The sequence below is a fragment of the Mobula birostris genome, chromosome 3 (assembly GCF_030028105.1).
Source record: "Mobula birostris isolate sMobBir1 chromosome 3, sMobBir1.hap1, whole genome shotgun sequence".
Lineage (NCBI taxonomy): Eukaryota > Metazoa > Chordata > Chondrichthyes > Myliobatiformes > Myliobatidae > Mobula > Mobula birostris.
The window spans coordinates 109769624-109794521 of record NC_092372.1 but is presented as its reverse complement, the minus strand read 5'-3'; the positions used below and the strand labels follow the sequence as shown (position 1 = coordinate 109794521).

Sequence of the window (24898 nt, the reverse complement as noted above, 5' to 3'; positions counted from 1 at the left end):
CAAATTCACCACTCTTTAGCTAAAGAAATTTTTATGCGTCTCTGTTTTGAGAGGATGCCTCTCTATCCTGAGGCTGTGTCCTCTTGTCCTAGACTCTCCCACCATGGGGAACATCCTTTCCACATCTGCTCTGATTAGGCCTTTCAACATTCGAAAGGTTTCAGTGAGATCCCTTCTTATCCTTCGGAATTCCAATGAGTACAGACCCAGAGCCATCAAACGTTCCTCATGTGATAACCTTTTCATTCTGGAATCATCCTTGTGAGCCTCCTCTGAACCCTCTCCAATGCCAGCACAACTTTTCTAAGATGAGGGGCCCAAAACTGTTAACAATTCTCAAGGTGAGTCCTCACCAGTGGCTTATAAAGCCTCAGCATCACATTTCTTGTATTTTAGACCTCTTGAAGTGAATGCTAAAATGGCATTTGCCTTCCTGGCCACCGACTCGACCTGCAAGTTAACCTTTAGGGTGTTCTGCACAAGGACTCCCAAATTCCTTTGCATCTCAGAGTTTTGGATTTTCTCCCCGTTTAGAAAATAGTCTGCACATTTGTTTCTACTACCAAGGTGCATGACCATGCATTTTCCAACATTGTATTTCAACTGCCACTTTCTTGCCCATCCTCCTAATCTGTATAAGTCCTTCTGTATCATACCTCTTTCCTCAGCACTACCTGCCCCTTCATCAATCTTCGTATCATCTGCAAACTTGGTAACAAAGCCATTTATTCCATCATCTAAATCATTTATATACAGCATAAAAATCCATCACTGGATTTTCACAGGACCATCACTGGGTTCTGGCAAACTAGCAACAGAGGAGCAGAAGGCAGTGTGGACAGGGCCAACGAACTTAACCTGTTCTTTAACAGATTTGACATTGTGACCCCTGCCCATCCCCCACATGAATCATCTGTTGTCGGCCCCCAACCAACACATATTCCACTCTCCCCTCCTACCCCTCCTCACAGTCCCCCACCCTGCTCTCATGACTATACCCCTTCCCCCCATGAAACCACCACAGTGGGCTTCACAGCTGAACAGGTGAGAAGACAGCTGAAACGTCTCAACCCAAGCAAGGCTGCAGGCCCAGATGGTGTCAGTACCAGGGTGCTCAAAACCTGTGCTCCTCAGCTATGTGGAGTACTTCGCCATGTCTTCAACCTGAGCCTGAGGCTCCGGAGGGTTCCTGTGCTGTGGAAGATGTCCTGCCTCATCCCTGTGCCGAAGACGCCGCGCCCCAGCGGCCTCAATGACTACAGACCAGTGGCATTGACCTCCCACATCATGAAGACCCTGGAGAGACTTGTTCTGGAGCTGCTCCGGCCTATGGTCAGGCCACACTTAGATCTCATCCAGTTCACCTACCAGCCCCGACTAGGAGTTGAGGATGCCATCGTCTACCTGCTGAACCGTGTCTACGCCCACTTGGACAAGCCAGCGAGCACTGTGAGGGTCATGTTTTTTGACTTCTCCAGTGCGTTCAACACCATCCGCCCTGCTCTGCTGGGGGAGAAGCTGACAACGATGCAGGTGGATGCTTTCCTGGTGTCATGGATTCTTGATTACCTGACTGGCAGACCACAGTACGTGTGCTTGCAACACTGTGTGTCTGACAGAGTGATCAGCAGCACTGGGGCTCCACAGGGGACTGTCTTGTCTCCCTTTCTCTTCACCATTTACACCTCGGACTTCAACTACTGCACAGATTCTTGTCATCTTCAGCAGTTTTCTGATGACTCTGCCATAGTTGGATGCATCAGCAAGGGAGATGAGGCTGAGTACAGGGCTACAGTAGGAAACTTTGTCACATGGTGTGAGCAGAATTATCTGCAGCTTAATGTGAAAAAGACTAAGGAGTTGGTGGTAGACCTGAGGAGAGCTAAGGCACTGGTGACCCCTATTTCCATCCAGGGGGTCAGTGTGAACATGGTGGAGGATTACAAATACCGGGGGATACGAATTGACAATAAACTGGACTGGTCAAAGAACACGGGCTGTCTACAAGAAGGGTCAGAGCCATGTCTATTTCCTGAGGAGACTGAGGTCCTTTAACATCTGTCGGATGATGCTGAGGATGTTCTACGAGTCTGTGGTGGTCAGTGCTATCATGTTTGCTGTTGTGTGCTGGGGCAGCAGGCTGAGGGTGGCAGACACCAACAGAATCAACAAACTCATTCGTAAGGCCAGTGATGTTGTGGGGATGGAACTGGACTCTCTGACGGTGGTGTCTGAAAAGAGGATGCTGTCTAAGTTGCGTGCCATCTTGGTCAATGTCTCCCATCCACTACATAATGTACTGGGTGGGTACAGGAGTACATTCAGCCAGAGACTCATTCCACCTAGATGCAACACTGAACGTCATAGGAAGTCATTCCTGCCTGTGGCCATCAAACTTTACAACTCCTGCCTTGGAGGGTCAGACACCCTGAGCCAATAGGCTGGTTCTGGACTTATTTCCTGGCATAATTTACATATTACTATTTAATTATTTATGGTTTTATTACTATTTAATTATTTATGGTGCAATTGTAACGAAAACCAATTTCTCTCGGGATCAATAAAGTATGACTATGACCATGAGAAAGAAGTGGTCCCAACACTGGCCCCTGCGGAACACCACTAGTCACTGACAGCCAACCAGAAAAGGATCTTTTAATTCCCATTCGCTGCCTGCTCCCAATCAGCCAATGCTCTAACCATGTTAGTAACTTTTCTGTAATACCGTGGGCTCTTAACTTGGTAAGCAGCCTCATGTGTGGCGCCTTGTCAAATTAAACTAATCTGCTGTATCTGGGCATTCCTGTTATCATTCTTCCCATGATTTAATCACAGAAACATTTGATTTCATTAACAGTGGGGTATCATAATAGACATTATTGAGATGAATATTTGGAAAGATTATTTCCCTATGCAAACCATTTGAACATCAAATTAAAGAATTTTGGAGGAAAATATGCAAGTCATCGATACAACACACAAGATGCTGAAAGAAATCAGTGGGTTGGGCAGTGTCCAAGGATGGAAATGAGCAGTCAATATTTTGAGTCGAGTACCTTTATCCGGTCTGGCTGTCTTGGCCGGTCCCAGTCCTAATGAAGAGTTTTGACCCAAAGTATCGACTGTTCATTTCCCTCCACAGGTGCTAGTTTGATCTACTGAATTCCTCCAGCCTCTTGTGTCCCACCGGAGTCCCAGCATCTGCAGACTTCCTTGTGTCTGCAAGTTATGTATATATTGACTGAATATATGCTTTCTGGTTATAATTTCAACTCTGTTCCTGTTTTATAGCATTATTATAATTACTGATTATTGAGTATTTGAGAGAAAATCACACTGGTCTTAACTTTACATTTATTCTGTTTTTCAGCCATGAAGTGGTACTTCCAAATCCTGACTCTAGTTTGCTGCTTTGTGAAAATATCAAAGGCTGCCAAAATTGTGGTTGTGCCGCCAATTATGTTTGAAAGCCATCTTTATATTTTTAAGACTCTAGCTAAGGCTTTACATGAGGATGGACACGAGATGGTGTTTGCAGTGTCAGAAGGCAGAGAGATCCCTTCATCGGATTACTTCAGATTGCTACGGTATCCAGGCTTCTTCAATAGCACAACAGCAGATGATTTCTTGCAGTCCAAGATGAGGAATATTTTTTCTGGAAGACTAACTGCACTAGAGCTCTTTGACATTCTGGAGCATTACTCCAAGAACTGTGACATCATGGTCGGCAGCCAGAGTTTTATTGCTCAGCTGAAAGAAGAAAAGTTTGACTTGCTTTTAGTGGACCCTAATGAAATGTGCGGCTTTGTGATTGCACACCTTCTGGGAGTGAAGTATGCTGTCTTTTCCACTGGCCTTTGGTATCCAGCGGAGGTTGGTGCTCCAACACCACTAGCCTATGTACCAGAATTCAACTCCCTCCTTACAGACAACATGAATTTGTTTCAACGAATTACAAATATTGCAGTGTACTTAGTATCGCGCTTTGGTGTGAATTTTCTGTTCTTGCCAAAATATGAGAGAATAATGCTGAAGTACAAAATTGAGCCTGAGAGCTCCATGTATGACTTAATACAGGGTTCCAGTTTATGGATGCTGTGCACTGATGTGGCACTCGAGTTTCCTCGACCTACATTACCCAATGTTGTGTATGTAGGAGGAATATTGACAAAACCTGCCAGCCTTCTACCAGAAGTAAGATTCGATTTCTTTCACAGCTTCAAATTTCTCCAGGGTATTTGTATTTTATTTTTATTTACAGATACAGTGGGTTAACAGGCCCTTCTGCCCCAGTGAGCCAACGCTGCTTAATTACACCATGCTTACTTAACCTGCTAACTCAAATGTCTGTGGAACATGTGAGGAAACCTGAACACCCAGAGGAAACCAATGTGGTTACAGGGAGAACATACAAACTTCTTACAGATGGCGGTGGGAATTGAATATGATTGCTGGTGTTATAATGGCACTACACTGCTGTGCCACTGCTAGCCATGCTCATTTTATAGTATGTTGTTTTATCCAGCATGTTGAAAATCAATTACATCGCCCTTAAGCACTTGGATGAGCTTCAACAAAGTAGTTATTTATTTGTTTCAAAATACAGTGTGGTAACAGGCCCTTCCGGCCCAATACGAACATAAGACATAGGAGCAGAATTAGGGTATTTGGCCCACTGAGTCTGCTCTGCCATTCAATCATGGCTGGTCCTTTTTCTCCCCTCCTCAGCCCCACTTCCCAACCATGTAACCAATGAACCTACTAACGAACATCTTTGGAATGTGGGTGGAAACTGGAGCACCCGGAGGAAATCCACGCAGTCACGGGGGAGGATGTGCAAACTCCTTACAGACTGTAGTGGGAATTGAGCCCCAGTTGCTGGTGCGGAATGGCATTACATTAACCACTATGTTATCGTGTCACCCCAAATGATGTTATGATAATGGATGCTATGGTTCCTGACAGATTAGATATTTAGACCTCAATTTTTATACATCACACGAATGGAAGTAACTGAAATGTACTGTGCGACAATATCACAAACCTTAAAATTAGTTAACAAATTTCAAGTTTATTGTTGGAGATGGGGATGAAATTTAAAATTCAGATTGTAATTTCATAAATTTAAAAAATTAATGGACTTTCATTGGTACTTCTGACATCTGTATATTGAAAATTTAGCTGGGCAGCGAGAAGCTACTTGCAATTTCAAATTTTGATATAATCAAGTTATTTTTTCTTTATGGATCATCATTGCTTACAGAGAATAGATAAATTAACACACCTGGTGTGTCATGTCGTTGCGTCCCCTTTTTAATTCATTTCCAGTCACATTCACATTTTGACCCATCACCTCCTTCCTGCATTGATATAATGTAAGGAAAATAAAAATAAACTTTATCCAGAATCAAGTTCTTAAAATGTAAAGCCATCATCAACCTTGCAACTTCTTGTTTTCATTTCAGTCTCACCCATAAATACACCAACATTTATAAGTATGGTAAACTGCTTTGTAGAAACAAGAGATTAACTTTTTTTTAAAGATGTTCGGATTCTCCCCCCCCCCCCCACCACTCCACCACCAATGCTATAGATGGAACCCTCACCCCCATATTCTATTTCCAATACATCTACCCTCCCATTTCCATCCCCTCCAGTATAACAGGTATAGAGTTCTCCTAGTCCTCCCCTTCCACCCTGCCTCCTAAGTATTCTTGGCAGCTTTCTTCATCTCAAAACAGGATCTCACCACCATATATGCCTTCCCTCTCCCACCTCCTGTCTGCTTTCTGCAAGGATCACTTTGTGATTCCATTGTCCACTTGTCTGTCCCGAGCCCTTTCTTCCTCCAGATATTTATCCCTGCAATTGTGCCTAGTGTAACCACCATCCAGGGTACGAAACAGTCTTGCAGCTGAGGCAGCCCTTCACATGTGAATTCATTTGTGTTATTGATGAGACCCAGTGCAGACTAGTGGATCATTTTGTTGTGTACCTCTGTCTATCGTACCAGCTAGGATCTCTTAGTAGCCAGCCATTTTAATTCAGTTCCCATTCCTACGCAGATATGTCTGTCCACTGCCAAGTTGAGGCTAGACGCAGGTTCAAAGTACATCATCTTGTATTCTGCCTCGGTAGTCTCCAATCTGACCTTATGAACATTGATTTCACTAACTTCCAGTAGCCACTCCCCTCTGTCTCTTCCTTTTTCCCTTTATTCCACTCCATCTTTCTCCTCTCCTACACTCTTGACCTGTCCATTATCTCCAACCTCCTCATATTTATTTTCCTTACCACCTCCTTCCCTTTATCCCATGGTTCACTGTCCTCTCCTATCAGGTTCCATGTTCTTCAGCCCTTTGTAACTTTCACCTATCGCCTCCCAGCTTCTTGCATCATTCTTGCTGCCCCCCCCCCCGCTTCACCTGCCCATAACCCCCCTCAACTGCTTGGTCCACTCTTCCTCCCTTCCCCCCCCCCCCACCTTTTTATACTGGCTATCTCCTCTCTTCTTTTAAAAGCTCTGATAAAGGATATCAACCTGAAACATTGACTGCTTATTTCCCTCCATAAATACTGCCTGACACAGGGTTCCGCCACCTACTTTGTGTGTTGCTGTAAATAGCTTTATTTATATTAATAGTGCATTACTGTCTAATCTTCTCTAGGCACCAGCAAATAGATTTAATTCTTAAAATTACCAGCTGCAAACCAACTTTCCTGACATTCTTACTATAATTCCATTCCAAAGAATGACTTTAGTTGTTTCTATAATGAAAGCAGCTTGTAAAATAAGGTTGAAACAAGAAAATGGAAAATTGCTTTTATCTACAGTTCAACTGATTCCTAAGATCTCTGTCAGAAAGATTTTTTGTATCAATTAATACTCAGTTAAAAATGCACATTGAAGTTCTTCCTTGGGGATGAGCAATTAGTTCCAAAATTTTAGATTTTTTTTGTGGATGACATTATATGACATTAATAGAAATGTTGCAAAACTTTAACTATAAGTGGTAATAGAAAAGACCACAGTTGTTGACACAATGTGCATTGCTTCCCCATGACCTTTTAAAACCTTCTAAATTTTAGTCAAGAAAATAATATGCTATATTTCTGCTTGTGTATTTTTTACAGCTATTTAATCAGTTCCTTTTAAAAATACAATACTTCAAAGCACAAATGTTATTTCATATCTAGTTAAAATGTGATCAGATTTTGTGGCACAAAAGCCACTTGCTTCATGTCTAAAGGTTTCATTGGTTATGACTTGGGATTTCCCATTGGACACTTAGCCCAAAGAAAATTGTCAGGCACAGAGTAACCTGCATATACTCTGCCTATGTCCAGAATCTGCCAGTGGTGTCAATTTCAGAATAACTGACGTAATATTTGATAAATTTGGACAATATCTAGAGAAATGTGGTATTTGGGTGAAAATTAAGCTGTCGATGGCATTAAGATGGATCCTTGGGAGGAATAGCATTTCTGATAGAAACTTGATGCTTTGATAGCTAACTGAAAATTCATGGTTACCTGATCTTGTTGTCCAATTTTATAAACTGTAATTGTGATTGCTATGTGATTTACCTCTTATTTCAAAATCTCAACCATTGTAGCTGTTTTATTCTTGACCATTTACTTGCTGGTAATATCTTGAAGCACAGTGACTTAACAAAAATGGCTTTTCATTATTAGATATCTGTATTCATTGACTTCTGAGGAAAATAGTATGATTTGTGTGCATGATGGCAATGGAAGAGTGTTATTTAGTTCTGTGGACTTTTCCAAACGAATAGGATAAAGGAGCTCTTAGCTGGAGTGCAGAAAATGTTTTGTTTCAGTTATTTGCATTGTGTAACACAGATATGGCCTGTGTGGAGCTGCCAGTTAGTGTCAGCCTGTGACTAGCTCTGTACTTACAGCTGTGCATTCAATAATCATTTGTTGTTGTAGCTGTACTCATCTTTATAGTTAGACTGGAATAACTGTTGTACAGCCTGGTGATCTGGATCAGCACAGTTGATGCCCCTAATGCGCAGCAGACATTCCCCTCCCCTCATCACCCCCACCCAGATTACTGGCTGTTCTTGCACCACTTGTACCTTCATTTGAGCTGCTTACTAAAAATGAAATTGAATGCATGTTGAGAATGTCAGCACATTTTTGCCAGTGGAACAACAATGCAAGATGAAAAATGAAAAGCACTTATTGTTCCTATTATGTATTATTCAGTATTTTGTTTTTGGTGGTTCTGAATTATTTTAGCTAGATATCAGAGTTTGGGAGTTGTGCAATTAAATTTCAGTATTTAATCATAACTTGGCAAGTTTTAAAATTGATTTAAATTTGGTGTTATGCGCCAAAGCACGGTGAGATAATGAGCAAGAAAGTTACCAAAATCTTTGTGTAAGGTCTGTGCATTGCTTCATGTTCTTGCTTTTAAAGGGCCAAGGGAAAAGACAAAATGGAAATATTGACATCAGCAACCAAAATGCGTTTTATTTTTGAAAATGAACTGCAATGGCCACTCAAATCCTTCACTGCATTGACATGTCCTCATTTTATTTATTTGTTGGGAATGTTAACATAAAACTGTGCCTTCTGGGCATGTGACCCAAGATTAAAGTTTAAGCATGCCCTCAGAGTAAGGATTTTGGCTTATTTTAAATTCATGTGCTTATATAACAAAATTGATGCATGCTTTAAGTATGTTATTTGATAAATTGCAGAGGGTGTTTAACTTCTTGAGAGAAATATTTCGAATTTTGAGTCTTTGCTGTTGTACAGTGCCTTGCACTGAATGAGTTCTTAAGATGATAAACAATGTCTGTTTTTCAATGAAGACCTTTATGAGGTCTTATCAATTTGGTGAGAAAAACCTGTAGAATTGCTGGAGGCCTGTTGCAGGCAATAGAACCAAGGCAGTCTATCAGTTGCTCTCAATGTATAAGAGAGAATTGGGAAAATGTGAACATTATAATCCAGCTGCCTAACTGCAGGCAAGGCTATTTAGATTTCATAGTATCGCTTTCGTTTCACAGTCCCTTAGAGCAGAGGACCCCAACCACTGGGCCGCAAAGCATGTGCTACCAGGCCGTAAGGAAACGATATGATTTGGTGATATAAAACGATATGAGTCAGCTGCACCTTTCCTCATTCCCTGTCATACCCACTGCTGAACTTGAACGCACGCAAGGTCATCAGTCAGTATACTCGATGAGTGAAAAAACAAACGTCGCTTGAGAGATTCTTTGGAAGAGGTGGTAGGGGACATAAAAGGCCCAACGATGATGATAACGTAGAGACGGCTGAGGCTGAGACTGCAAAAAGAAAGAAAGCTTCCTTCAACAGAAAATACGACAAGTTGTACATAAAATATGGCTTTATTGCAACCGGTGACTCGCACGCTCCAAGCCCCCTGTGTGTAATATGTGGAGACAAGCTGTCTAATGAGGCAATGAAGCCCTCAAAACTGCTTTGGCACCCTGAGTCCAAGCACCCTGCACTTAAAGACAAACCTGATGAGTTTTTTGAGCGGAAAAAACCTGAGCAAGCGGGACAGAAGCAAGTGCTGAGAGCCACCACCTCCACAAATGCGGCTCTGAGCAGCATTTGTGGCTAGCCGTATTGCTAAGGCTAAGAAGCCTTTTACTGTTGGTGAAGAATTGATTCTGCCTGCTGCCAAGGACATGTACCATGAACTGTTGGGAGAAGCTGCAGCTAACAAGATGGCACAGGTTTCTCTTTCAGCTACCACAGTTTCAAGGAGAATCGACGACATAGCGGAGGATATCAAAGCACTGCTATTGGAACGTCTTAACGCGTCACCATGGTACGCTATCCAGGTCGATGAGTCTACCGATGTCGACAACAAGGCAATGCTGTTGGTTTATGTGCGATATATATTTCAAGACGATGTGCGTGAGGATATGTTGTGTGCACTGCCTCTGCCCACTAACACAACTGGGGCAGAACTATTCAAGTCTTTGAATGTCTACATGTCAGGCAAACTGGACTGGTCATTCTGTGTTGGAATATGCACAGGTGGGGCTGCAGCTATGACTGAACCGCTGTCTGGCTTCACTACCTGAGTCAGAGGTTGCTCCTGAATGCCAGTCTACACACTGTGTCATACGCAGGGAAATGCTGGCTAGCCAAAAAATGTCACCTGATCTTAACAGTGTATTGAGTGACGTTGTTGAAGTTATCAATCACATCAAAGCAAAAGCCCTTAACTCACGTCTGTTTGAGCAGCTTTGCGAGGAAATGGATGCAGAGCACAAACGCCTTCTCTTACACACTGAAGTCAGGTGACTATCAAGGGGGGGAGCCCTGGCCAGGGTTTTTGAGTTAAGAGAGCAGCTACAGAGACTGAAGCACTGAAAATGTTGCTTCCAGTTCCAACATCATATCTCTATTGAGCAGGGTTTTCTGCAATGAATGCAATGAAAACTAAATTGCGGAATAGAATGGACATAAGGAACCCCTTCAAGTATCGCTGTCTCCCATCACCCGTCGATGGGACCGTCTTGTTGCAGGGAAACAAGCCCAGGGCTCCCACTGATTCAGCGATATTGGTGTTTTGCATTGATTTTATATGTTCATATGAGGAAAATATGCGCTGTGTGTTTAATATCCAAATGTTACTTAAAATGTTATGATGCTATTGACTTATAAGTGACTTATAATTGACTTATCACTATATTCATGGGAGGAAAATATGCACTGTGTTTAATATTAAATTCGTTTGATAAACCCTTTTAGAAACTAAATTGAGTGTATTAGCCACTTATAAGTGACTTATAGTTGACTTATCACCTGTATTCCAGTCGTGATTATGCCATCCAGTCCATGCCAAACCATTTAAACTCCATCAACCTGTATAGGGACCATAGCCCTCCATACTATCCCATCCATGTACCTATCCAAACTCTTCTTAAACATTAAAATTGAAATTGCATCCACCACTTGCACTGGCAGCTCACTCCACACTCTGAGTGAAGAAGGTTTCCCTCGTGTTCCCCTTATTTCACCTTTCACCCTTAATCCATGACCTCTAGTTGTAGTCTCACCCAACCTCAGTGGAAAATGCCCTATACATAGAGCTCATAAGTTGGTATACCTCCATCAAATCTCCCCTCAAACTTCTATGTTCTAGGGAATAAAGTTATATCCTATTCAATCTTACCTTATAACTCAGGTTCTCCAGTCACGGCAACATCCATGTAGTTTTCTTCTGCACTCTTTAAATCTTATTTGCATCCTTCCTGTAGGTGGTGACCAAAACTGCACACAATATTTCAAATTAGGCCTCACCAACATCTTGTACAACTTCAACATAACATCCCAACTCCTGTACACGGTACTTTGATCTATGAAGGCCAATGTGTGGAAAGCTTTCTCTACGACCAAATTACCTATGGCACCACTTTCAATGAATTACAGATCTGTATTTCCAGATCCCTTTTTACTACCACACTTCTTCTCAGTGTCCTACCACTCAATGTGTAAGACCTACCTTGGTTGGTCCTCCTAAGATGCAACACCATTTGCCATTTTTCAGCCCATTTTTCCACCTGGTCCAGATCCCACTGTAAGCTTTGATAATCTTCCTCTCTCCACTATACCCTCCAAAACTTGGTGTCATCCATAAATTTGTTCATCCAGTTAACTATATAATCATCTGGATCAATGATATAGATGACAAACAACAATGGATCCAGCAGCAATCTCTACAGCACTCCATTAGTCATAGGCCTCCAAGTCAGACACGCAAACATCTACTACCATATTCTGACTTCTCCAGTGGACCCAATGTCTAATCGAATTTACAACCTCATCTTGAATGCCAAGCAACTGAACCTTGCTGACGTCCATGTAGACACTATCCATTGCTTTGCCTATATCAACTTTCCTCCTTGAAAAACTGTATAAGGTTAGTTAGACATGACCTATTATGCACAAAGCTATGCTGACTATCACCAATCAATCCCTGGTCCTATAGAACACCTTCCAGTAACTCACCCACTGTTAGGCGCACTGGCCTATAATTTCCTAGTTTATTCTTATAGCCTTTCTTAAACAACAGATAACATTAGCTGTCCTCCAGTTCTTTGGTACCTCACCTGTCACAAGGGATAATTTCAATATCTCTGCTAGGGCGCCTGCAATTCTGCACTTACGTTCCATAGGATCCAAAGGAACACATTGTTAGCCCCTGGGGATTTGTATTCCTTAATTTGCCTCAAGACAGCAGACGCTTCATCCTCTGTAATCTGTATAGGATCCATGACCTCATTGCTGCTTTGCCTCACATCGATAGACTCTGTGACCATCTCCCAAGTAAATACAGATGCAAGAAATCAATTTAAGATCTCCCCATCTCTTTTAGATCTGTGCATGATTACCATTCTACTTTTCCAGAGTGCCAATTTTGTCCCTTGCAATTCTTTTGCTCTTGACATATCTGTCGAAGCCCTTAGGATCCTCCTTCATCTTGTCTGCTAGTGCAACCTCTTGCTGCCTCTTTGCTCCCCTGATTTCTTTGGTAAGTGTTCTCTTGCATTTCTCCTTTTTCAATATTTATATTAATTTTACATATAAGAATACAGAGTACAAGAAAAAATATATATCAGTACATTATACTAAATCGCATATAAAGATTCCTTACCCTAGCATTTCCTATACTCAACAAGAAATTCATTTTTTCCTACCTGCCTATACCAGGGCCTCAATATCTCTCAAAAACCAAAGTTCACTAAACCAGTTATCCTTGCCTTTTATTTTGATAGGCAGATGCAATCTCTGTACTCTCAAAATTTCACTTTTGCAGGCCTCCCGCTTACCAGGTACACATTTGCCAGAAAACAGACTGGCCAATCCACACTTGCCAGATCCTTTCTGATGCCATCAAAATTGGCTGTTTTCTAATTTAGAATCTCAACCCTAGGATCGAACCTATCCTTTTACACAATTACATTGAAACTAATGGCATTATGATCACTAGCTGCAAAGTGTTCCCCTACTCAAACTTCTGTCACTTCCCTTGTTACATTCCCTGATAAGAGATCAAGTCTTGCACTCTGTTGTTGAGATAGATTAAAGAGACTTTCCTGAACACAGCTGACAAGCTCTATCCCATCTTGTGCTTTTATAGTATGGAAGCTAGATGCTGCAGTGTGTTTTATTTATTTAAGGCAATCAAGGGTCCCTCAGCAAATCAGTAAAGTACCGTTTAAATAAAACAAAGTTGGTAAATATTTTCTCAAAACTATTTATAAACTTTGTAAGACTACTTTACGATATGCCTCCTAAACTGCAACAAAAAAAGTCTGCTGTTGCGAAGCAGCCGCGAGACGGGAAGAAAAAAGGGCCTACTGCAACGATGGAGCCTCGGACTCAGGTTGGATCTCCTTCGGTAGAACAGGGAGCAATGGCGGTGGCAACGGTTTCTCCGAAGAAGACACCGGAAATGCGCATGCGCCAAGAAGAGCGCATGCGCAAATCGACACAACGCAAACTACAAGAACCGACACCCACTGCAATTGAAAATGACTCAGAGTCAGAATTGGACTCTGCAGAGAACACAGATGAAGAAGAGGAGGAAGAATTGGAAGCGAGTGGAAGTAAAGGAGATGATAGAGACATAAGAGAGGCTCTATTGCAATCAACGGCTGAATTAAGAAAAGTAAGAGAAGAGCTCAGAGATACGAAGAGGTGCTATAATAAAGTTATGGAAAGACAGGACAAAATGGAAAAGAAGTTTCAGAAGATGGAAAAGAGAAATGGGGCTTATGAATGATAGAGTGGAAAAAACAGAAAATGATTTGCTTGTTTGGAATTCAGAAAGAAACCGACTCTTGGAGAAAGTGGATATGTTGGAAAATTTCAGTAGACGTAATAACATTAAAATTGTTGGTCTTACAGAAGATATGGAGGGAGAAAAGCCAATAGAATTTTTTCAAAGATGGATCCCGGATGTTTTGCAAATGGGAGAGGAGGCTCGACCAATTGAAATTGAGCGGGCACATAGAGCTCTAAGACCAAAACCAAAAGATGACCAATATCCACGATCGATTTTAATAAAATTCTTAAGATTTCAAGACAAGGAAAAGATTCTACAGGCAGCTGCTCGAGCTGCCAAAGATAGAAAAGGGCCATTGATAATTAAAGGGAACAAAGTTTTTTTCTACCCTGATATAAGTTACGAACTTTTGAAGAAAAGGAAGAAGTTTAATCCAGTGAAAAAAACCCTATGGGATCATGGTTATCAATTTATACTGTGTTATCCTGCAACTTTGAAGATTTTTTTGCCTGGTGGAGAAAAAGGATTTTTTGATGACTACCAGAAAGCAGAGCAGTTTGTGCAAGATTTTCTGAATATTCACCAGATACAAGAACAAACTCAGGAGAGAGACATAGATTGAAGATGAAGATTGGGTTAAAGAATGGACTTGTTGGATTTTTGAAGCTGGATGAATGTATAAATATATTATTAATTAAATGAGGTGGGTGAGAAAGGTTAACACTGGAGGAAATTAGTTGGGAATAGTAATACTAATTTTGTCTATATATATATATATATATATATATATATATATATATATATATATAACTTTTTTTGTTGCGGAGGAGCTGGAAGAAGCACTGATCGATTGCTACATTAATCATGTGTGCAAGCGTGGCTTTTGACGCGACCCGTAAAGTGGAGGGGGGTAGTGTGTATCCTTTCATTCACAACATTAGTGGGGGGGTATTTTGTTTTTTCTTTTTTTTCTATCTTTTTTTCTTTTTGCCTGGAAGGTTGGGGGAGGAACACATAGCAACATGGTGAAGTTTAAAGAAATTCCCCAAGGAACTATGAGAGTTGAGAAGATAAGTAATGTTTTAGATTGGAGTAACTTTGTTAAGAATAATGACTAATTTATTGAATTTTTTGAGTTTTAATGTTAATGGGCTTAATGGACCAGTGAAAAGAAAAAGAATCTTAACATATATTAAAAAAATGAAGATAGATTCAGCTTTTTTACAGGAAACGCACCTAACAGAAATAGAACATCAGAAACTAAAGAGAGATTGGGTGGGTAGTGTTGTTGCGGCTTCATTTAATTCAAAAGCGAGGGGAGTAGCAATTTTGATCAATAAAACGTTACCAATTAGAATACAAAATGTAATAACTGATTCTGCGGGGAGATATGTGATTATACATTGTCAACTTTTTTCCGAACTATGGACTTCTATGAATATTTATGCACCAAACGAAAATGATGCAAAATTCATACAAGAAGCTTTTTTGAATTTGGCGGATGCACATGAAAAAATATTAATTGGAGGAGACTTTAATTTTTGCTTAGACCCAGTCTTAGATAGATCAATCAAGGCTGTTATAAAATCGAAGGTAGTAAATTTAACTTTATCATTGATGAAAGATTTAAATTTGATTGATATATGGAGAAGAATCAATCCTAAAGAAAGAGACTATTCGTTCTATTCCCATAGACATAAAACTTACTCAAGGATAGATTTTTTTCTATTATCAATGCATATTCAACACAGAGTGAAAAATATGGAATATAAAGCAAGAATATTATCAGATCATTCTCCTTTATTAATGACAATAATAATAGCTGACAAGGAAGAAGTGGCTTATAGATGGAGATTTAATTCAACATTATTAAAGCGTCAAGATTTTTGTGATTTTATGAAAAAGCAGATTCAATTTTTTTTGGATACAAATTTTCATTCAGTGGAGGATAAATTTATATTATGGGATGCGATGAAAGCATATCTTAGGGGCCAGATAATAAGCTAAACGTCTAAAATTAAGAAAGAATATATGGCAGAACTAGATCAATTGGAAAAAGATTACAAGAATAGAAAAAGAATCTCAAAGATATATGTCAGAAGAAAAACGAAGACAACTTCTCAATAAGAAGTTACAATATAATACGCTTCAGACATATAGAACGGAAAAAGCAATTATAAGAACTAAACAAAGGTATTATGAGTTAGGTGAGAGAGCACATAAAATTCTTGCCTGGCAGTTGAAAACAGAACAAGCTTCCAAAACAATAAATGCAATTAGAACAAGGACAAATAAAATATCTTATAAACCTCTTGAAATAAATGAAACCTTTAAAAAATTTTTATTCTGAATTATATCAATCAGAATCCCAAAATGATGTTAATGAGATAGAAAGGTTTTTATCACAAGTTTCTCTTCCAAAATTGAATTTGGAAGAACAGAGGGGATTAGATATGCCTTTTACATTAAAAGAAGTTGAAGAAGCTTTAGGATCACTCCAAAGTAATAAATCTCCAGGAGAAGATGGTTTTCCACCTGAATTTTATAAAAAATTAAAGATTTATTATTTCCTCTTTTTATGGAACTAATACCTCAAGCAGAAAAAATACATAAACTTCCAGAATCTTTTTCAACAGCGATTGTAATAGTATTGCCAAAAAAGGACAGAGATCCTATGAAACCAACATCATACAGGCCTATTTCTTTATTGAATACGGATTATAAGATAATAGCAAAAATTTTATCGAATAGATTATCTAAATATTTACCAAAATTAATACATATGGATCAAACAGGATTTATTAAAAATAGACAATTGGCAGATAATGTAACTCGGCTACTCAGTATAATTCATTTGGCACAAAAAAGGGATGGGAAGAGTATAGTAGTAGCTTTGGATGCAGAAAAAGCATTTGATAGATTAGAATGGGATTTTTTATTTAAAGTATTAGAAAAATATGGGTTAGGAACATCTTTTATAAATTGGATTAAAACTTTAAATTCTAACCCTAAAGCTAAAGTAAATTTCAACACCATTCCAGTTAAAAAGGTCAACTAGACAAGGTTGTCCACTATCACCTGCTTTATTTGTATTGGCATTAGCAGAACTAATTAGAATTGATCCAGATATTATGGGTTTTAGAGTTAACCAAGAGGAATATAAAATTAATCTTTTTGCCGATGATGTTTTGATATATTTAACAAACCCACAACATTCGTTACATAAATTATCTTCTAGATTGGATGAATATGGGAAGGTATCAGGTTACAAAATAAACTGGGATAAAAGTGAAATTTTACCTCTTACTAAAGGAGACTATAGTCAATGTCAATTAGTAACCCAATTTAGATGGCCGGTAAATGGTATAAAGTATTTAGGTATAAGACTTGATAATGATGTAAAGAATTTATATAAATTTAATTATTTGCCACTGTTGAAAAAAATTCAAGAAGATCTTGACAAATGGATGATACTACCAATAACATTAGTAGGTAGAGTCAATGTTGTAAAAATGAATATATTTCCTAGATTACAGTATTTGTTTCAAACATTACCAATACAATTGCCACAGAAATTTTTTCAAGAGTTAAATAAATGTGTGAGAAAATTTCTTTGGAAAGGTAAAATGTCAAGAATATCATTGGAAAAACTGACATGTAAATTTGGGTTAGGAGGATTACAACTTCCAAACTTTAAAAATTACTATAAAGCAAATCAACTTAGATTTATTGCATCTTTTTTCAATGATCAAAAACCAGCATGGATTAAAATAGAACTAGACAAGATAGGAGAAAATAAACCTGAAGATTTTATATATAAATGGGAATCTAAATGGATATGGGAAAAGAAAGAATCTCCTATATTAACACATTTGATTGATCTATGGAATAAGATAAATGTTGATAAGGAAACACAGAAATCTCTATTAGCAAGGAGACCTTTGTTCCAAAACAGACTTATTCCTTTTACAATGGATAATCAACTTTTATATAATTGGTACCAAAAAGGGATTAAATTTATAGGAGACTGTTTTGAGCGAGGTATATTGATGTCATTTGAACAATTAAAGGATAAATATAAAATATCTAATAATACTTTCTTTTGTTACTTTCAATTAAGGGCTTACTTAATAGGTAAGCTGGGTCAAACAATGTTTTTGCCAAAGCCTAATGAAATTGAAATTTTAATTCAAAAAGGGAAAATTAAAAAAGTTATTTCTTGTATGTATAATTTGATTCAAGAACAGACAATTAAACAAGGAATCCATAAGTCAAAGCAAAAATGGGAAACAGATCTGAATATTAATATTGATGAAACAAATTGGTCAAGACTTTGTCTTGACAGTATGACAAATACAATAAATGTTTGACTTAGATTAGTACAATATAATTTTTTACACCAATTATATAATACACCACAAAAAATAAATAGATTAAATTCAAATCTATCTGATAAATGTTTTCGGTGTAATCAAGAAATTGGTACTTTTTTACATTCTACTTGGTCTTGTTTTAAAATTCAACCCTTTTGGATAAATTTAAGAGTCTTATTGGAACAAATTACTGGAATTCAACTTCCACATAACCCTGTATTATTTCTATTAGGTGATATTGAAGGGATAAAACCAAACTTAAATTGAATAAATATCAGAAAGAATTTATAAAAATTGCATTGGCAGTAGCTAAGAAGACTATAGCAGTTACTTGGAAATCTGATTCGTATTTAAGTATGGATCGTTGGAATAATGAAATGGCTAGTTCTATTCCACTTGAAAAAATTACTTATAATTTAAGAGATAAATATGTAACATTTTTGAATATTTGGCGCCCTTATTTACAAAAGATAGGATGGCATATTTAAGTGCTCCGATAAAGATTTTGGTTACTTGGGGAAAGTAACGAATAATTATACCAAATTTATTTTGAATCCCATGGAGCATGTGGAAACCTTCCAATAACCAGGTGGTTCTTCTCTTTTTTTTCTCTTTCTTTTTAGGTAGGACTATATATGGGGGGGGGGGAGGGTTAAGGGTAGGTTTTATCTTGTATTCTTTTTGAAAATTTAATAAAAATTATATTAAAAAAAAAGACCATCCAACAGTCCACAAATTTAGAGGAACAAATTTGTATTGTCCCAGTCAATAGTGGGAAGTGTAAAGTCATCTACTACTACAACTTCGTTTCTTGCAGCAGTCAGTGATCTCTCTACAAATCTGTTCTGCAGACTGTTGGATGGAATTGAAATGTGTGGTTCAACTTATTGCCCTCTATTGCCTTAAATTCACACTGCAGCATCTAACTTCCATACGCCTCTTCAACAGCAGGGCAATTTAGTATGTAAAACACTAGAATAACAAGAGTTCGCATTTAGAGTATCCCAAGCACAAAATAATTATAATACTTTCATCGTATTTTCCCTCTGGTGATTTTGTTATGTGCTTGGTGTATAAAGGGTGTTTTAGTTACCAAATGAACTGCTCTTCAGTGAAGCTTACAAATTAGATGAATGTGGGAAATCAAGGGACAAAGAAAGCAATGAAATGAATCAAGCATTTGATCTAAAATATGATATGTGGTACAGAAGGTTGACTGCCAAATTTAAAATCAAACTTTTACTTCATTGACATTTTTAATCTTTGACACATTTTTACTTTCCCCACTTTAATGAAAATCAAATGCGTGCAACAGTGCAGCATCAGTGCAAAGTTGTGTTTGTTTTTGCATTCAGTTTATTTTAATTGACAGAGCAGGAAATAACAAATAGTGCTGCGCAGATCTTTGAGCAAAAATGTACTTTTTCTTCGGTTTGGCTGACAGCTGATGTATTATTTTATAATAATGAATTTGGACTTAATGCCACATCACATACCAGTAACTAAAATTAATTGTTCACTTTTTAAAGTTGGTAGCATAAATTAACATATAACATCACTGGCATATGTGGCAAAATTTCTTGTTTTGTGGCAGCAGTGCATTGTAATACATTATAGATAAACTATGCATTAAATAAAGTATTTTAAAAAATTCAATAAGTAATGCAAAAAGTACAAAGAGTAAATAAAGGGAAAAAATAGTGAGATAGTGTACATGGGTTCTTTGTCCATTCAAAAATCTAACGGTGGAGGGGACGCAGCTGTTCCTAAAAGTTGAATGTGTGTCGTGAGACTCTGTACCACTACGATGATGGTAGCAAAGAGAAAAGCATGTCCTGGGTGACGGAGGATGATGATGGATGCCACTTTTTTGAGGCATCGCGTTTTGAAGATGTCCTTGATGTCTGGGAGGCTAGTGTCCATGATGGAGCTGGCTTAGTTTACAACTTGATGCTTCTTTTTCCGATCCTGAGCAGGTGACCCTCCAATCCAGTTAGAATCTCTGCACAGTACACCTATAAAATTTGCAAGAATCTTTGGTGACATACCAAGTCTTCTCAGACGCTTAATGAAATACAGCCACCGTCATATTGGGCCCAAGATAGATCTTCAGAGATGTTGACACCCAAGAATTTGAAACTGCTCATCCTTTCCATTGTTGTTTCCTCGATGAAGACTGGTGTGTGTTCCCTCAACTTCCCCTTCCTGAAGTCCACAATCAATTCCTTGATCTTTTTGACGTTGAGTACAATGTTGTTATTGAGACACCACCCAACCATCTGATCTATCTCACTCCCATACGTCTCCTTGTTACCATCTGAAATTCTGCCAAATTTATAGATATCTTTTAACATCATACAGTTGTGGGTGTAAAGAGTGTAGGAGTAGTGGGCTAAGCACATATCCTTCAGGTGCACCAGTACTGATGTCAGTAAGGATGTGTTATTTCTGATCCACACTGACTGTGCTCTCCCATGAGGAAGTCAAGTTGCAGAGGGAGGCCCAGGTCTTGGAGCTTGTTGATTAAAAATGGTGTTGAACACTGAGCTAAAGTCCATGAACTGTAGTCTCATGTAGGTATTGCTATTCAGGTGATCCAAGGCCGAATGCAGAGCCAGTGAGGTTGCATCTGCAATGTCCTATTGTAGCTATAGGTATATTTATTTTATTTGGTGATGCAGTGTGAAGTAGGCTCTTCCTCGCTACAGCAGCAACCCCAATTAACTCTACCTAATCACGGGACAACTTAAAATGACTAATTAATATAATTAGTACGTCTTTGGTACTTCTTCCCCGGAGCACCTGGGGAAAACTCACTCTTTCCACGAGAAGGATGTACAGGGATTCCTTACAGAGAATCTAGAGTAGACTCTGAAGTCTGCCCCAAGCTAGAATAGCGTCGCACAAAGCACAATGCTACCATGCGGCGGGTTTTGGGTCCTTCATTAGGCCGGAGTTAATTCTGGCCATGACCAACCTCTCCAAGCATTTCATCGCCGTAGATATGAGTGCAACTGGTTGATGGTCATTGAGGCAGCTCACCCTGTTCTTGGGCGTTGACCTGATTTCACCCTTTTGAAGCAAGTGGGAATCTCTGATTGCAGCAGTGAGAGATTGAAGATCTTGAACACTGCTGCCAGTTGGTTGGCACAGGCTTTCATCGCTCTACCAGGTACACCAACAGGACCTGACGCCTTCTGAGGGTTTCTCCTCATGAAAGATGTTCTGACATTGGCCTCTGAAACAGAGGTCACAGGGTCAGCAGATGCTGCAGGGATCTCACAGGTGTAGTTTTATTCATTTTTGAAAGTGGGAATAAAATATATTGAATTCAGTTGGGAATGAAGCATCACAGTGATGCCTTGTAGGATATAATGGCCTGCAAACCCTGCCAGAGCTGACATACACTCAATTCAGTCTTTAACTTCAATTGAAATCGTTTTTTCACTCTTAAAATAGCCTGCATAGGTTGCACTGAGACTCTTGTATAGTTCTGAATCATCGTAATAAGTATTAAATAATCCGTGATAATTATTTATTTATTCTTTGCCCAAGTCCAGTTTAATGGTAATTAATATTCTCCTTCAAACTGCTGTACGGTTCCTCAAAAGTTGTGAACTCCAGCATTTGTGGCTGAAAATTATCCAATCTAGTTACAATTACTTGTCTGGTTCAATTCCATCTTCTCGACCATACTGTTGACCAGTTGAAGCAATCACAGTATTGTTCACCCAATCGTAAGCCTTTGTAATATGAGAAACATTTCAAATCATTTATTAACAATGTGTTTAAGGGGAAAAGGGATACCTCCAGAGTCTACACTGTTATTCCTAATTTTCTGATAGCCAATTAAGTAATCTATATTATGCTAGTTGGTTGTTTACTGCAGCAGATTGCTGTAACAGTGATATTAATTACGAAACCTGAGGTAAGAAATAATGAAAGGTATTTGGATGTTGTTGCCTGCATGGAATTCCTCAGTGTGTTTTATTAATAATCTGAAATATTAAGATCTAAATGAAATATTACAGTAAATATTACAGTAACACAATTGGAATTTGAATAGTTGAAATTAGAATGTATATGTGTAGTTACTAGCTATAAAATTAACTGGAGTTTCCTGTTACTACATGAAGGGTATTCTCCATAAACTTTAAAATTACATGATTGTTCAGTAAGAACTTAAAGATCAACAAATTTGATAGCTGGTTTAGATGGTCAGTGCATTGGCTCAGTTGTTGGTTTAGACAGAGACCATAAGATAAAGGTGTAGAATTAGGCCATTCAGCCAATCCAGTCTGCTTCACCATTCTATCATGGCTGATCCCGGATCCCTCTCAACCCCATAAATCTGCCTTCTTGTTATAAACTTTGATGCCTTGACCAATCAGGAAACTATCAATTTTCACTTTAAATATACCCATGGTCTTGGCCTTCACAGCTGTCTGTGGCAGAACATTCCACTACTTACCTCTATTCTAAAGGGTTGCACTTCAATTTTGAGGCTGTGCCCTCTAATTCTGGACACCCCCACAATAGGAAACATCCTCTCCACATCCACCTTATCTAGTCCTTTCAACCTTTTGTAGGTTTCAGTGAGATTACCACCCACCCCGCCCCCTGCATTCTTCTTAATTCCAGTCAATACAGGCCCAAAACTGCCAAATGCTCCTCATATGTTAACCCCTTCATTCTGGGAATCATCCTCGTGAACCTCCTCTGGACTGTCTCCAATAACAACACATCCTTTCTGATATATGGGGCCCAAAATTGTTGACAGTCTTATGAAGCCGCAGCATTATCTCTTTGTTTATAAATTCTATTCCCTTGAAATAAATGCCAACATTGCATTTGCCTTCTTTACAAAAGACTCAACCTGTAAATTAACCTTCTGGGATTCTTGCACGAGGACTCCTAAGTCCCTTTGCATCTCTGATGTTTGAACCTTCTCCCCATTTGGATAATAGTCTGCACTTTTGTTCTTTTTACCAAAATGCATTATCATACATTTCCGAACACTGTATTCCATCTGGCACTTTTTTTTTTGCGTCTTGTTCCAATTTATCTAAGTCCTTTTGCAATCACATTGCTTCCTCAGCACAGCCTACACCTCTCCCCACCTATCTTTGTATCATCTGCAAACTTTGCCACAAAGCCACGAATTCCATTATCTAAGTCATTGACAAACAATGTGAAAATTAACAGTTCCAATACTGACTCCTGAGGAACACCACAAGTCACTGGCAGCCAACCGGCAAAGGCCCCCTTTATTCCCAATCGCTGCCTCCTGCCTGTCAGCCATTTCTCTGTCTACGTCAGTACCTTTTCTGTAATGCTATGGAATTTTATCTTGTTAAGCAGCCTCATGTGTGGCACCTTATCAAATGCCTTCTGAATCAAAGTAAATGACATGCACTGCCTCTCCTTTGTCCACCCTGCTTGTTACTTCCTTGAAGAACTCTTAACAGATTTGTCAGGCAAGATGTCCCTTGACAGAAACCATGCTGATTTTGACTTATTTTATCATTAGTCTCAAGTACCCCAAAACCACATCCTTAAAAATGGACTCTAATACTTTCTCAACCACTGAGGTTAGGCTAACTGGCCTGTAATTTCCTTTCTTTTGCTTTCCTCCATTCTTAAACAGTGGAGTAACATTTCCAATTCTCCATTCCTCTGGGATCAGGCCAGAATCAAGTGATTCTTGAAAGATCACAACAAATTCATCTGCTATCTCTTTAGCAACTTCTCTCAGGACTCTGGCATATAGTCTATCTGGTCCAGGTGACTTATCCACCTGAAGACCTTTGAGTTTGCCTAGCACATTGTTCCTTTGTAATAGCAATAGCACTCACTCCTGCTCCCTGATACTCATGGACCTCTAGCGCACAAATAGTGTCTTCCAGATTGAAGACTGATGCAAAATACCCGTTAAGTTCATCTACCATTTGTCCCCCATGACTATCTCACCAGCCTCATTTTCCAGTGGTCCAATATCAACCCTCATCTTCCTCCTACTCTTTATATAACTGAAAGAAGTTTTGGTATCCTGCTTTATAGTATTGGCTAGTATGCCATCATATTTCTTCTTTTCCCTTCTTATAACTTTTTTAGTTGCCTTTTGTTGGATTTTTAAAAATTCCCAATCACCCAACTTCCCTCTCACTTTTGCTACCTTATATGCCCTTTCCTTGGCTTTTATGTAGTTGTTAACTCCCCTCATCGGTCACAGTTGCCTAACCCTGCCATTTGAAAAGAACTTCTATGGGACATATCTATCCTGTGCCTTGTGAACTATTATCAGAAACTTCAGCCACCTCTGATCTGCCATCATTCCCACCTCCAATCCACCTGTGCAAGCTCCTCTCTTATGCCTCTCATTCCCTTTATTCCATTGTGATACTGATACATGTGATTTATGATTTTCTTTCAAATAGCAGTATGAATTCAATCATATTATGATCACTGCCTCTTTAGGATTCCTTTACCTTAAGCTTCCTAATAAAATCTGGACACCCAATCTAAGATATCCTTTCCCCAAGTAGGCTCTAGCATAAGCTGCTCTGAATGCCATATCAAAGGCATTCAACAAATTCCCTGTCTTGTACTTCAATACCAACCTGATTTTCCCAATTCCCTTGTGTATTACAATTGTGCCGTTACCCTTATTACATAACTTTTTCAGCTCCCTTTGCCATCTCAACTCCACATCTTGGCTACT

General features: G+C 39.0%; 1 protein-coding gene across 2 annotated transcripts in view; it reads left to right on the top strand.

Moving 5' to 3' along the window:
• Nucleotides 1–24898, top strand: part of ugt8 (UDP glycosyltransferase 8) — a 128868-nt gene that overhangs the window by 46541 nt on the left and 57429 nt on the right. For both annotated transcript variants that reach the window (XM_072251934.1, XM_072251935.1), the window contains exon 2: nt 3371–4194. In XM_072251934.1, the coding sequence (XP_072108035.1) occupies nt 3373–4194 (822 nt within the window). In that variant the 5' untranslated portion in view covers nt 3371–3372. The remainder of the gene's footprint in view (nt 1–3370; nt 4195–24898) is intronic.